Here is a 16,617-nt window from a genome sequence, read left to right as displayed (position 1 = left end):
ATGTATAATAAGATCAGAGATCAGTAATTTTCATTTAAGTCACAAAAGATATAAAATGGAATATCACTTAAACATATATGTCACAAATTTCATTATCATTTTTTTGCAGAGTAAAAAAAGAAATTATCAAAGGAATATTTATTTTACATTTAATTTCAGGAATTTTATTTGAAACCAGTTTGTATTTTATTTTTTTTTTGTATTAGTTCTTTACTCAGTTATTTAAACTGTATTTTTTAAATTCTGAAACTTTTTTTTTGATGATTAGCAGATTTTTAATATAACAACTTTAATTTTAAATTTATTTTTCATACTTGCCATCCACTTTTCTGAAGAGTCTGGTCGAGCACCCTAATACTGCACCAGCTCATTTCCTGATGTTATGAGAAGTGTATTTTGCAAAAGTTGTTCTTTATGAATGAATGATAAACAAAAAAAACCTTAAGAGCTAGAAGAAAGATCAAATAAACACCTGCAGTAGTCTATGAACTATGTTTTAAAATGTGTATGAAAAAACTGAACTTATAAATTCAATCCCTACTTTGTGTAAAGAAACATGAAGTTTTACAATAATATTATATAAAGGAGGAAGTATTTAATATTCCTTAACTATAAAAATTCCTTTATTAATAACAAGATACAAACATACATACATACATACATAATATATATATATATATATATATATATATATATATACATATAAATTCATTAAGTTATTCAGCAATTACAAATGAAATAATTTACCTTGAATCTTTTACAGTTTCCAAGAACAGGCTGGCCAGCTACAGACCACACAATATGCATAGGCATATCAGCAGGACTATGAAGTCGGGCACAAAATGATGCACAGTTGCCAGGTTCTACATCAAGAGGAGTTGGGGTTTTGGTAAAGTACAATTGATTTTTCCTATTTTCTGTTGAGTCGACATTTTCTGTGGAGTCGACATTTTCTGTTACTTCCAGTCTACCCGATGTAATAGCATCACCATGAGGATTAAATGCTTCACAAGCATAAATACCGGCATCAGCAACAAATACATCAGCGATTCGAAGACCAAATCTTCCATCTCCATAATCAACATAACGGAAATCCATGCAGTCAGGTAATTCAGCATCATCTTTTACCCAAACGACTTCAAGAGGCTGAGTACCTGATATAAACAAAACAGAAATATACTACCATTACAACATAGAAAAATATGTATTAGTCATATAGTATGCAGGATTATTTTTCTTATTACAAGGGCTTTTAAGAAATTTATACCAGGTATTGTATTAGATGAGGAATGGTAAAATATTCACACCACACTAATTGTATGTCTACATGAGATGTTATCATCCTTTTCTATTCATAATTTGAGGGTCAGTGGTAAATATAGTAAACTAAGAAATGGTCTATAGCAACGTTTCTCAACCTTTCATTATTTACAACCCAATATTCAATCATAATTTTCATTGCACACCCCTCTCAAACAATAAGTACACAATAATAATGTATTGTGTGTGTTTTGCTAAATTTCTCTACAACCTTAATTACAAACCTTAAAAATTACCAAGAACAAGTAAATTCATTGATATTTGGCAACACCAATCTGTTGCATTGACAAAACCAGAATTGATGCTTCTCTATTGCTCTCTGTCTTACGTCCACAAGATCAGAAATTCTCGTGGCTTTGCGAGAAGTTCCAATCTGTTTTGAACATTCTGGAACATCTTGTGACCATCTGCACAAACATGTATAAATGCTGCATCTCGTTCAATTACAGCCAGTCTCAGTTGAGTTGATCCATTTATCGCTATCAAATCTATTTTGAATGTGTATGTTGTAATTTTTGTGTAAATGGCAATTCGTGGAATTAAATATTCACAGTAGTAGATTTATACAGAATCATGGTTAAATTTTTAAGTGGGCTTAAACGAGTCTTAGATGATAGTGAAGCATCAACAAGTACACAGACGAACTTGGTTCTGAAAATAAAATCAAGAAAATATTCTCAAGAATACTTAAATTTTAGATTTACCAGCATTAAAATAAATGAAAAAGAAAGGCCATAGCATGGCAATAGCATGAAATTTAATAAACTCAAACGACATTTGGGAGTGCTTCATAGAGAGTACATTAAGAAACCCCGAGAATTCTTTGAATTAAAATTAAAATCATACGAAAAACAAACATAATTTAAAAAAAAACTTTGTGAATGAAAAAGCTTGATTTGCCTCTTACAAAGTTTAATATAAAATAGCCTGATTTGATTTAAAAACCCTCACACCATTGGTGAAGAGCTTATTTTGCCAGCTACAATTGAGATCGTAGAAACTATGTTTGGAGATAATTTTGCCAAATGATTGCAGATCATACCTCTATCAAATGATACTGTTGTCATCGAATTGGTGATATAGCTGAAGATATACAGCATCTGCTTTTCAGCAAGTTGCGTGAAAGATTGTTTTCAATTCAGCTTTTTGAGGCAACAGATAACCTCAATAAACGATAAACATGCTCATTTCATTGCCTATTTTCAATTTTGTGATGGTATGACAGCAGTAGAACTACTTGTTTTCTGCAAACCAATAGAACTCAAAGCAACAGCCCTTGCATTATTTGTTATCTTAAATGATTTTATAAATGAGACAAGCATAGAGTGGAAAAATTACATTGGAATATGCACAAATGGTACTTGTTCAATGTCTGGAAGATTCCAAAGTATACAATCTTTTGTGAAACAAAACTCTCTACATAATGTCTGGACACATTGCACGATCCACAGAGAAGCTCTGGCTTCCAAAGAAATGAGTCATGGTCTGAATATTGTGCTAACGACAGTTATAACTGTAGTAAGTTATATAAAAATGAGGCCCCTAAAATCAAGAATCTTTTCTGCATTTTGTAAAAACATGGGTGCAGTACATTCTGATCCCAAAGGGAGGGAGTGGAGTTAGGTTGCCAAACACCACCCCCTCTATACCTAGCCCTTAGGGGCTTTACTGGAGGTCATCTTCAGTACTTCTGCAATAGACATCTCCCAGTCTAGATTCACTCAGTCGGGATGCCACCGATGCGAATCCCATGAATGACATTCCCATCATTGTACTAACACAAACCTAAATGAACCTACTTGCAATGGTCTCAAACAAGACCGTATCAATTTGGCTGTTCCACTGTAACCTACCTGAAAACAATAAAAAGATGAGGTAGGCTTGCAAGACCAGAAAAAAAACACAAAGAAGATAAACTGTGAACAATGAAAACACAAAAACATGTAAAACCTTAAAACAACACTAAACTAATCCAAACAAAACAAACTGTAAAAAGACACAAACCATAAGCATGTAAATAACCTAAACTAAAATCCCAAAACAAGAAGTTAACCAAAAACAAAATCACAAACAATAAATAAACCTAAAATAATCTGAAATATAAAATAACATCTAAAACAAACAAAACCTTGTAAATCAAAAATAAAAAATCAACTGTTTTACGATTAATCTAATCTGCTGCCAAAACAAAAACATAGATAAACATGTAAATGCATGTATTATGTGTTCATAACCTAGATGTAAACACAACAAAATCAAAACATTCAGCATTACTATTTTATTGTGAAATCACCATTTTTCTAGAAGAGAAAAACCGACCGGAAGCTGAGAAGTTTCGAGATGGTTTATTTGTGATGGAATAGCGCTACTTGGTCGACATATTTGAGAAATTAAATACCTTGAATCTTCAACTCCAAGGAGCAAATACGCATATGTTGGATACAAGTGATAAAGTTAATGCTTTTTGTAGAAAATTGGAACATGTGAAAGTTGTTTTTGTAATCGTTAAAATCGTTTAGCTATGGCGGCATCATTTTACTAGATCGTGGATACCGGTGTTCTTTGGTGGTTGGGTTTCAATTAACCACACATCTCAGGAATGGTTGAACTGAGAATGTACAAGACTACACTTCATTTACACTCATACACATCATCCTCATTCATCCTCTGAAGTATTATCTAAACGGTAGTTACCGGAGGCTAAACAGGAAAAGAAAGCTATGGCGGCAAAGAATTTAAAAAAGTATTTTCTTGCTCACAAGTTGGAAGCAAGTTATCAGTGGGTTAGGGATACATATCAAAATAATCCCGAAGAGCTCTCTACTGCCAAAGAAGAAATCTTCATAGACTTCATGGCAAGTAGCAAAATCAAAAGACAATTTAGTAATAAATCGCTCTTTGAACTTTGGGCAGGGATGAATGATGAGTTTTCTGCACTGAAGACAAGAGCGTTTCATATACTATTACCGTTTTCAACATCCTACCTTTGCGAAACCAGATTTTCTGTGGTGGCTGTTTTGAAGACAAAATATAAATCTCAGCTAAAACTAGTTTTTAATTTAGTATTGATAAGTTAATTATTAATATATTGTGCAGTATACTGATACAATCCTATTTATAAGTGTATTACATCATCGTAGATGTGTATTTTATTATTTATTATATCAGAATGTTTTTTTTTTTTTTTTTTGCTTTCCTTGCAGTAAATTGATAACAATTTTTAATAATATTTTCTTTTCAATATGCTCACGCCCTCCATTTAGTGTTATCATGCCCCCCCCCCCCTAAGTGAGTGCTTTCCACAGGTTGAGAAGCACTGATCTATAGCATTATATAAAATTTCTCCCTTTCTTACTCAGATATTCCATTTTTGGCTATTACTTTAATTATAAATAGGCTGTTTATTGATAAAGAATTAAAAAAAAGGATTTTCCCCAAACACAAAAGAAAAATTTCATTGTTTTACAACTTGTTTTATACAATTTGAAATTAGAATTTCAACTGTTTTAGCGCTAAATAGAAACAATTTTATGTAGTATTAAATTAATACACTGTTCAAAGCAATGAATTCTTCATACTGATTAATGATATTTTAAAAGCCTACAGACATCTTATCTATAGACTCTTAATAATAGGACCTTTTTGGTATGGGATCTGTCAGCAGTTGGAACTCTTGTTATGAAACAAATGTACTTATAGCTTGTTATAATGCTAAATTATAAATGGAATTAGGCACAAAATATGAAAAATCCTTTTTGTTATTATAACATGAAATATTCATACAATTGTTAAAGGAAAGAAACAGATTCAAATATTTGTAATCTATTTATTTCCCATCATCTCCAGGTTCTCTGTTTACTATAAGAGGACATTTAGGAAATACTATTTCTATTATCTTTAAATCAAACATCATTTATTACATGTAACAAAGCAATAAAAAAAATGAATAATCTAATTACCTTGAAGTTTAACTTGCAGTTCCAAAGGTTGGCCTTCATTAGCTGGAGTTAATTCAGGAAGACCAGTAAGAAAAACAGGGGGTTTTAAATCAGCATCTGATGGATCGGTTGCACTAAGTACAACTAATTCAGCAGAGCAGCGTGTTCTTCCGAGTTCATTTTCAGCGACACATGTGTACACACCAGCATCATCACTTTCTAAATTTTTTAATTTCAAACGAGCGGTACGTCCATCCCACACAGGAGTAGCACGATTTGACCGTACAACAACTTCACCATTTCTAGAATAAAAAGTTCAATAAGATCTCATAATATAAATACCATTATACCTATCCAAAATATCTTTGATACTAAATTTTCCCTTTCAGAAGTTGTTTTAAACCAAATTTAACACATTACAAATACTGTTTTAATTTTAAATCTTCACTTTTTTAAATTTAAAAATCTGTCACAGTTTGAAGCTAACTAGTAAGTTATTATTTTTACTAAATACTCAAACTGATAATTTTCTTCATAAAAATTATAACAGCAACTGAGAATAGTTCAATGAAAAGTGACTGACATATAAAACAATTTATAAAATTTGAATAAATGACAATTTATTCCAAGATTTTTAATAAATTGATAAATAAGAATTGGTCTGGGATAAAATTAAATGGGATAAATAAAAAATTAAAACATTCTTACGTTAAATAGATTAAAGAATTAAAAAAGATTGTAAAAATTAGATAGGAGTCAAATATTAAACATTCAAAAAAATTAAAATCACTCTTTACATTTAATTATTTGTGAATGCACAATTTAATATGTAATTTTACAGACAAATTATTAACCAATAGATAAATTAATTAATTAATAGATAAATTTAGATTAATAAATTATTAATTAATTACCAATAGAAACCAAACAAAAAAAAAACCAAATCTTACTTTTATTAACACAGTAATATTGATTCTGTAAAAGAAGATTGTCTTAATTTCACTTTAAATAGATTTTGGGAAGAACATTTAAATGAGCTGGTAATTTATAAAAAACAGCAAAAGAAAATTTTTGTAAGCCAGAGTATTGTGTTGAATTACATCAAAAGTTCAGCTGATAAAAATAAATAATATTATACTTTTTTTATGAATAAGTGACTATTGATTTTAGCATAGGGTGCAAGCAAATTCATAAACATAGGCCAAATTAAAAGTTTTAATTCACTAAATATCAGTATGTGATTTATATCTACGGGACCCAAACATGATCCTTCTTGTATAAACATATTTCTTGTATCTTGAAAATCTACTCTGATTTTCAGGAATCCATAAGAGATGATATTATATTTCTTTTGTTTCACATTATATTTGAAACATAAAAAAAATTGACAGCACATAACATAATCCTTTTTTTAAAATTTAATTATCTACTACAATAAAATATTAAAAAATTAATAATAACTTACCTATACCAAGTGATAACTGGTGATGGAGAAGCTTGGACATCACAAGCAAGAGTAAATGTACCACCAACTCTTGCAGCAGAACCAACTAAACGACGACCAAATGTAGGAGATGCTCGAGAAGCACTCCAAGCTTTTACACCTTTAGCCTTTATACCTTTATGACCTGTAACAGTAAAAAAGAAAAAAATGGTTAAAAAATAACAACGTAAGTACACCTTTATTCCTGTAAGTTATAAAGATTTATTTAAAAATCTTATAAGAATCATGCCATGTTCCACATTCAAATTAAACTTATATATGGCTGAGGAAATATTCAAGTATCAATAAATATAAACACAGTACCTTATGTAAAAAACCGCTGATATCAGTCATAACCGTGTGAAACTTTTAGAGTAAGTTTGAAGAGATAAAAATAAATAAGAAGAATAATAATATAGTTATAATAAATAAAAAGTCGGGTAACTGTGAAAAGGTATAAATGAAATTATTACACATCGCTTGTATTTGGGCTTAAAGTGACATAAAAAGATAAAAATTGAACAAAAAATACATAAATAATCAACTAACGGCAATAACAATAAAAATTTCAAAAATATTTTCTTTAAACTTTTTATAACGACAAAATTTCAGATATCAAATGAAATACAGAAAATTGCCTTGCAATCAGCCCATTTACTCAAAGTTATATCAAAGCAAACTAATTATATTACATCCTGAAAACAAATATTTGTTCTTTTTTGTGAAAGGTAATAATAAACATCAGTAGAAACGGAAAATTTACAAAAATTAAATACTTATAGACAAAAATAGAAAAAATTACAAATATATCAATTTAAATTGAAACATATGACTCGAACATTAAAATAAGAAAAAAGTAAAGACATAGAAATAAAAAAATTGTTACCAATAACTTCAAGCCGAGCAGTCGCTTCAATGCTACCGTAATCATTTTCTAATGTAACACGATAGAGTCCAGCATCCTCCGGAGTAACTTCTTTGATTTGTAACATTCGTAAATCATCTTGTTCAACAACTGAAAATCTAGTAGAAGGTGCAACAATATGTCCGTCCTTATCCCACGATGCCCACGGTGTCGGATGACCTGCTACTGAGCATTGGAATCTAACAGTTTCACCTTCTTCGGCCACTTTGTTATGAGGTACAGCATAGAACTTAGGTGAAGATAACTTTGGACGTCGTGTTCTAATAGTACTTAATCCAACTGGCGTAGCAAAATCACGTGAAACTGTAATATTAATGTAAAAAAAAGAATATAATTAATGAAAAAATTAAATGTTTTTGTTTTAATGAAAATTAACATTTAAATTTGGTTCAGCTTATTAAAAATGAAGTAATAAAAGCTTAAATTACAAGGAACTGTTGAATCATTTATAAACCCTACTGATATTATTGTGATCTTTATAGTTTAGAAATTACGCCGCTATGGATCACGGATCACTATTATTACGTACATGACTATTATAAAGAATTGCCAGGCTTTACGTTTGGGAAACTATGTTATATGGTTTTCTATTACATTTTGGGGTTCTTCTACAATACTGTGATGTTTTAAACAACATGCTGTATAAATTTTATATAAAACTTGAAATACTGACAACCTTGACAGGACCAAAGTTTATTATACATAATGTTTTGAATGGATTTTATCTTAGAGACTATAAAAAAAAAATCATCTTTAGATCCATTATCTTCACATGATTTTTACGGTCACGGTTAACCACACACTCATCACGATAGTTAAACATAAAAGTTTAATAGATTATTCATAAGACTATTTTTTAATCATCTATACATCATGTGAAATGGTTGGAATCGGTTTGGAATTTACTAGACAACTCAGCCTTTTATCAGGAAAAAATTACATCTTATAAATGAAGTATTTTTGTCCTGAATTTCTGACACTTATTTGTAAGTAGCTTAACATTTTTCAAGATTTTTCAAAACTGTAACTTTTGTAGCCTGCGATGTGTAAATTTTTCAAATATCAAAATTTCACCTCTTCAAATTTCAAATTTGTTTTTGGAAAATTCACAAGAATCAATATTGATGATTCGCAGAAACTTACGGTTATAACTTTTGTAGTACTCCACACACATCCCTTCAGATGCCTGAAATGTCAAATATGTAATTCATTGTTCATTTTTGGAGGGAAAAATTGCTGATGGATAAGTCCATAAATATAAAATATTGCTCAAAAATATGCTCTTTGACAAACTTATGAACTTATATGTCTTCTTTATAGTCCAGTCAATAGGAATTTTTTTGCTAAAAGTAAGTAAAGTTTAGGGAAGTACATGGGGTTGTAAATTAAAGTTTTTTTTATTTTACCACTTGAGAGCAACCAATAACCGCCTAGAAGACGTTACTTCAGTCAGTCCCAAGTGACGTGGCTGAAGACTAGCCCCCCCTTTGTGCAGCTTGAAGCTGATCTCCCGACAGGGTCCCTCTTGGATCATTAAGACATCATGACATCCCTTCCGGTTACCATGGTGACTCTCCCCAAGAGGGCTACCCTTCCCCCTCCTGAATCGCGCACAAACCTCGAGGGTTCTCAATGCGTCATCAGAACATCCTGATCCAGCCATCTGCTGGACCCGAACGCCCTCAGTAAAGAGGCTGCCTCCCTGGCCCTGCACGTGTCCGCGATTCGACCCCCTGGCAAAGAATCTTTTTTGCCAGTTCCCCCTGAATTTTTTTTTATTTTTTTTATATTCACATTAGTGGAGTTGACATCCACACAGCATACTTTCATTAGCTCCAGTCAGTCGAAGATGTATGCCATTGCCCTTCAGTGAGATGAAGTATAACACCTCACTTACGTATAGCAAGATTTACTTACCGACACAATTCAGTATACATATAACCAAGTCGCTTAACATTACAAAAGGGATGAAATACAATTATTAAAGATTAAATTTATTATACATATTTACAATAATACAGCTCTATTAGTTGGTCATATTAACAAAATGGATAGGATCCTTAAAAGTACAACAAATCTAAAAACGCATAGATGTATATACTACCCATTATCTTAACACAACATAACTTGTTGTGTTACAATAACACAAGTAACATGATAGAAAGTGCCCAACAAGATACGGCACAATATGTACATTTCATAACAAAGTATAAGGGGTCCTTTTTCCCAGTTTAGAGAACTTCATTTCACCAAAATGCAACAGTACATTTTTATACACAATACAAACAGTAGTAGATCCAATAAACATACGACAAGTTACAAGATACAAGAAGATATGTCACAAGAATTAATATACAAAATTATAAAATATACATGGACGAAGTCATTATTTACAAGTTAATCTACATATTTACAAATTTCCTTCTCCGAGTAACTGGCAGACTTGATGGTTGTCTTGCAGTCAGATGTTCTGCCCATCAGTCTCCAGCCCATAGTTCTGCCTCTCTCGCTTTCATAGTTAAGATGCGAGAGGGCAGTGATGCAACCTCTGCCCATTGCCGTCTTCCATGGAGCATATAATTTACTAAGTTATCAGGGATAACCCATGATAGCCCAGGATTCTTCTTACTCCTGTTCATTTTTTCTACAGTAAAAAATTACGTGTTCCGGGGTATCCTCCTCTTGACAGTAGATACATGTTGGTGTGGCTCATCTTCTGAAGCGAAACAGATAGGAACCAAAGTTCTCGTGGCTCGAGAGGAGTTGGTTGATGAAGTAATTCACTTCCCAGAACCCCCTCTCGAGCCACGGCTCCAGATGTGGGATTAGCCTCCTCGTCCAGGCTCCCTTTTCCGTTCCCACCCGTTTCGCCTGCCACTCCTCTGTTCTCTTTTCCTAGCCTCTGCTTTCGACATACCGTCATAAATTTGTTTGAGTTCCAGTGCTCTGAGGTGGATAGGTGGAACTCCAGCGATCACCTTTGCCGCTACAACCGATACGGTCCGATAGGCGGAGATAATTCGCACATTTGCACGACGCTGTAGGAAAGCCATCCTCGTAACATTACGCTTCACTCCCAGCACATCGTACCATACCGGGACCACATACATGTAGATTAAAGTTAGTATTACTTGTTTATATGCGACTGGACAAAATATTCGCTAACTGGAGAAAATGGTAGTCGTTCAAAGGTGGTGAAAATTGGTTTTTCAGTTTTGCAGGCCAAGGTAAACTTCCTCAGCAAAAAAGTTTAAAATAAAAGTTCTAGTTATTTGCAGTACCTATAATTTAAGCTCTTAAATGTTGAATTTTGTTAATTAGTTACGGCAAAAAAACCAAAAAAACGATTAAAAATGCACATTTTTTTGCAAAGCCAATATTTATTGCAAAAATAATGTTTTTACTGTTTTACAAGTTAGCTCCTGGAATTCTCAATTCAATGAGTGGTTACAAAAGAAAATTGGTTGATTCGTTGCTGAGATATAGTAATTTTTTTATACAAAGACTCTTCAGGCAGCTGTAATTATTTTGCCTTTTAACAACTTTTTCATTCTATTTCAAGTACAATCTAGTTTTCAAGATTTATACTTTCAAATGGCAAAAGGTTTAAAACCAAAAATTCACATAAAATATGTTTAAACTTCATTGAAAAAAAGAGTGTGCTTGTGCAGTAGTTGTAGAGGGAGATGCGGTTTGCAACAGTCACATGCAAATTTCTCCAGCAGCATGTAAACAAGTTATACTTATCCTAATCTACAACCCCACGTACTTCTCTAAACTCTACTAATTTTTTTCAAAAATCTACCTTTTTTTCCCCCATTGACTGGACTATTAATAACTGTGACTTTGATGCTTGAACACTGAAAATTTATCTATTTATCTATAAGTTTGTAAGTTACCTTGAATACCAGGTGATATGCTTCGAGATGGTGTAGTACGAGGGGTTGATGGAGTAGATAGAAATCCTGGTGGTTTAACAAGCTGTCTAGATACCATAACTTCCTTTTCTTCTGGAACTAAAGTAAACAAAAACAATATTTATTACTAATAAAATTTAGTACATACATATATGCAACTAATAAATTTGTAACAACTATTGAGAAAATAATAATTATGAAGAACCATATATTATTATAATTTTTTAACTATATTTTTTATTATCTACATGAAAGAACCACTTGCAGCTGTTGTATCTCTAGTAATTCACATAAACGCTTTCAGAATGTTTTAAAATGTTACAGTAGAATATAAAATATACCACTGTTTGTTGGGTGGGGAGGGACTGATTAAACAGTTTTTTTTCTTTTTGGCTAAAAACACTATCATGTTATCATTTCCCAGGTCAAAATAATAACAAGACATCTTCTCAGATATTAAAATATTAATAAGATAGGGTTAAAACGATGATAAAAACTAAAATGATAGTAGGAATAAAATTGAAATAGTAAAATAAATGCAACAGTTAGGATGATACATGAAATGTGATTAATAAAATAATATCAAAATTTTGGGTTAAATCTTATTATGTATATTAATTCTGTTTAAAAGTAAAAATACCTGGTCTAGTACATTCTTGTCATTTCTTAGACGCACCGTATGTCTCTCGGCAATTTAAATTTGCAAGGTAAGGCCGCACAGCATACGCAGTCCACAAGGATGTGGTGCAGTCAAGCAACAATCGCATCTGACACACAGGTGGTCCGCTGTCTGCTGACATCTGGTGTCCGTGAGTAGCTCAGGTTTGTCTTAATCACAACTGACACAAGACCACTTCCTCTTGGCAAATTTTTCTGCATGAAGGAATACCATGGTAACATCTTGTATTTTATGTGTTGGAGTTTATTATCCGCTGTAGTAGCAGTCCAGTCATCTTACCACCTTCTTCGAAGTGTATGTTTAATGGAATTAATGAAATCAGTAGTTGTAACTCAAGTGGAGAAAGATGGTTGGCTACATGCATCTTTAGCAGCAGAATCCGCATGTTTGTTACCCAGGATTCCCACATGGATAGGGATCGAGTAGAAATTCTTCTGTGTGTTGTGATGATTTAATTCAGCGATTGTATTATGCATTTCAGTGACAATAGGATGTCTGGAAAACAAATTCTCTACAGTTTGGACAGCACCATATGAATCGCTACAGATGAGGATGCGACAATATTTTTATTTAATGATATTCAAGGCTATTTTGATTGTGTACAGTTCAGCATTATAGACACTTGTAATACCAGGTAGATGAAACACATAAGTTTTGTCATTCACAACAAAAGCGCATCCAACAGTATCACTGTGCTTTGATCAAACAATTATGAAATTAAATTCCACTAGAAAGGCATGTCTTTATTTTTCAAAATAAATGGTTTATATTTCAGATAATTTTATATTGTGATTTCACAACCTAACATTTAAATTTATTTATCTACACTAATCTACTTTTTTTTTAATGTATAGTGTGAAAATACCATACACTTGACTTTTTTTGTATATTTAGATGACAATCTCTCTTTTAACCGTGTCACGTAAAGAGCCAAAGTAGCTTTTATTATAGTTACTCATAGATAGGAGAAATAATTTACAATAAGACAGATTGCAGAGATAAGATGATGAGTAGAAACAAATTTTAGGGAATCAGTAAGAAGACTGTTTTGACTAAAATGCCACCATCAGTTGATATGTTTATTCTAATTATCTCATGAAAGGTGTTAAAAGTGTCATGATGTAGGGAGCCAACTTCTTTCACAAAACCGAAGAATAAACTACTTTAGCTGAAGAAATATTAACCACTTATAAAAGTAAATCAAAAAGTTGATATATATCTAACATATTCTGATTAAGTTACTGTATAATCAGATTCATTTTTCTTATGGACAAGCAGATTTATTTTTATAGAACAAAAAAGCTGCTGAATGTTAAAAGAAAAATAGTATTAATAATTTCAAAGTAAACATACAGATTGAATAGACTATACAAAAAGGGAAGTTAAGTAATTCCTTAGGAATTTACTAATTGGTACTAAACACAAGTACGTTTCATACAGAACTAAAATAAACTTTCAAAAATATTTTACATAAATTATTAGAAAATATATATGTATTTTCTAATATAAATAAATTATTAGAAAAAAAAATTAATATATATATATATTTATATATTTTCTAATAATTTAAATTTTTACACACACACAGAGAGAGAGAGAGATATATACACACACTCATATTTCTTAAATACAAGTAATTTTTTTTCTTTATACCTTTTTTTTTTTACCAGTTGGTTACTACTACTTATGATGCTATGATTTATTTCCTAAATAATTATAGTTAATATACAAAAAAACCACAGTTATAATTCAATTATAAATTATGTATATTTATATGTATAAATATACAGAGACAAAATTAATACAACTCATAAATATAAAAGACTACCCACAGTAATAGATTAAAATTCAGATGTCAGATTACCACATTTTAGAAATTTGAAAAGTTTTCACTATTTCAGAAATATTGTAACCCAGAGCATTGGAATTCTATGCAAAAGTCTAACAGACATTTTTCAGAGCAAAATCACAGAACCTACACAATTCAGAACATGACAAACGGTAACAATGAAGTCGTTCAGTTATCTATATAGAGATCCAAGTGCAAATGACAATAGATAACTTTTAAACAGTGACAGCCTCGCTGATGACTTCTACTCTGACCAAGTACCTTTAAAAAAATGCGTGTCAGCATGTGACACCCAATCATTTTCTCAAACTGCTTTTAATGAAGACTTAATGAAAATGAAACATTGTCTATTCAGAATGACTAACATGTTCTGTGAACATGGATCAACTGAATGGATGGTTTCCTTAGGAGCTACATTTTCATATTAAGTAAGTAGGATTCCTACAGGATAGGAATCCACCAGTGAGTAACATCTGTATTACAGTAACCGATAATAAAAATAAATATTGGAATGTCCTAATTAGCGGGTCCATAATTATTTAGCACTTCAAGTGCATGTGCTAAATCAGAAAATAAAGGAATCCATGAGTGATGCGATGAAGAGCTGTATGTATGGCATCCAGTTCAGCAGGAAATACAGTCTTTGATAAGTAAATCTATTCCAACTACCAAAATACATCCGATAAAATCATCCTGCATATATACGCAAGAAGAATTATGAGTCTTCATCATTGTAAATCACTAGATCATGATCACCTGATAGAGATGTTCACAAAACTGTTGTAATATAACATGAAAAGCATTAATTTTTTTTAAAGATAATTGTTTTAAGGTGACAATGAAGCGGCAGAAATGACTACAGTGGATAATTACATAAAAGTACAGGAAACATAAAAGGTAGCTTAAAAATCATATTAAATCCATGCCGAGCTTAAACAATCTTATGAACTGTTATCAGGGGACACTCACTTAAACAATCATGATGAGTATATCTGTAAAAATTATAGAACAAAAGTTGTGGTCTTAGATGACACAATTCATTATTAGATGATCATGTCATTGCCACAGAGAAGACTCAATCTATTAAAATGTTTACAACAGAGTTAAATTAAACAAAGTTCTTATAGACAGAATCTGACGTCATAAGACACACTCGTACGATTGAAAAGAAAGCAAAATCAAAATCATATCAATATCTAAATATGACTTAGTATAATTTATCCAAAGCACACACTGTGCTTTGTTAATGTCACTAATCTTAAAGTGTAAAATATTCTAAAAAAGAGCTTCTGAAAGTATATTTACAAAGCATTTAGGAAGTAAATGTTTTTTTTTTAATATTTAAATAACTTTCATTGAGGTGGTCTATTTCATTCTGTTTACTTTCCTTTTTCAATCCCTTTTTAAAAAAAGTTTTTAATAAATGTATAAATATTTTAGCTTTTTGGATGAATGAAAATTAGGATACACTCCCTCGTTAACCTGTTTTATACATGTTTCGAATTAAATTATGTGCTTAATGATGTACGTTTGATTCCTCCATTAATTCCATAATTTCCCAAAGTAAGTAAGTAGACCAAAATTAATTGCTTTATATAACACTGCAAGAAATACCAAAATTGACACAGAGACTTCAGTTTTTCATAGTATTACAGTCGGGTAGTTTCTGGTGGATAAGGGAAAATTCTGGACAATAATTTTATTTTGAATGGTAACATCAAATGCTATTTATAGCCACTTGTCTGACTCATGTAATATGAGTCAGACAAGTGTCTATAAATATGGAAGTGTCCAATTACCTAATGCAGTTTGAAAATAATTTAATACTCAAATTAAATACTAAATAATTTACTTAACACTTACTTTTTGAACATTTATTCTTATATTTGTTCATTTGGAGCTGCCACATGACTCATGAAATCCTTCTGAGTACAAGCTTTTTGGAAGGAAAATTGGATTGCTTCCAATTTCTACTAAAATGCTTAGGGATATTATTTTTTTTTTTTGTAATTTGTTATGTTTACGCATTACTATTATTATTTATTAATTATTAAGTTGAATGTATGGTGTATTGAGTTCATTGTTACTGTGTGGTGTGTATTTGTAATTAGTTAAATCAAAAACAGTTAATTTATTTAATATGGAGTATGAATATTTAAACATATTCAAAATAATCACTATAGTTACTTAAATATTATAATAAAATAATACAGCTACTAAAGGAACAGTTTCATTTTTTGTAAATATGATAAATAATCTAAAAACTAAGTTATTTTAATATAAAAATAAACAACATAAAATCAAATGGTGCTACTAGAATTTTTTTTTCATGTTTCTATTTTTAGTTATAGTATTTTATTACAAAAAAAGTAATTACTATGGTTTCGATTTTATAATCAGTTTATTGAATATTTCACCCTTAAGTAAAACCCAAAAATAATAGTTCTAAAACAAAGTAAAAGTTATAAAAGTAAAAGTGTGTTTGTAGTAAGTGAAATCAAAAATA

At 30.9% G+C, this 16,617-nt stretch overlaps 1 protein-coding gene across 1 annotated transcript in view; it reads right to left on the bottom strand.

Moving 5' to 3' along the window:
• Strn-Mlck (Stretchin-Mlck) overlaps positions 1–16,617 on the bottom strand; it is a 599,211-nt gene that overhangs the window by 77,086 nt on the left and 505,508 nt on the right. Inside the window, exons 33-37 of the mRNA XM_075373431.1 lie at positions 11,566–11,682; positions 7,628–7,969; positions 6,724–6,886; positions 5,280–5,560; positions 748–1,154 (exon numbers count right to left, since the gene is read on the bottom strand). Of these exons, the coding sequence (XP_075229546.1) occupies positions 748–1,154; positions 5,280–5,560; positions 6,724–6,886; positions 7,628–7,969; positions 11,566–11,682 (1,310 nt within the window). The remainder of the gene's footprint in view (positions 1–747; positions 1,155–5,279; positions 5,561–6,723; positions 6,887–7,627; positions 7,970–11,565; positions 11,683–16,617) is intronic.

This window comes from Lycorma delicatula, chromosome 8, assembly GCF_047948215.1.
Source record: "Lycorma delicatula isolate Av1 chromosome 8, ASM4794821v1, whole genome shotgun sequence".
Classification (NCBI taxonomy): Eukaryota; Metazoa; Arthropoda; class Insecta; order Hemiptera; family Fulgoridae; genus Lycorma; species Lycorma delicatula.
The sequence above is the reverse complement of the archived record's forward strand: the minus strand, read 5'-3'. Positions and strand labels throughout refer to the sequence as shown.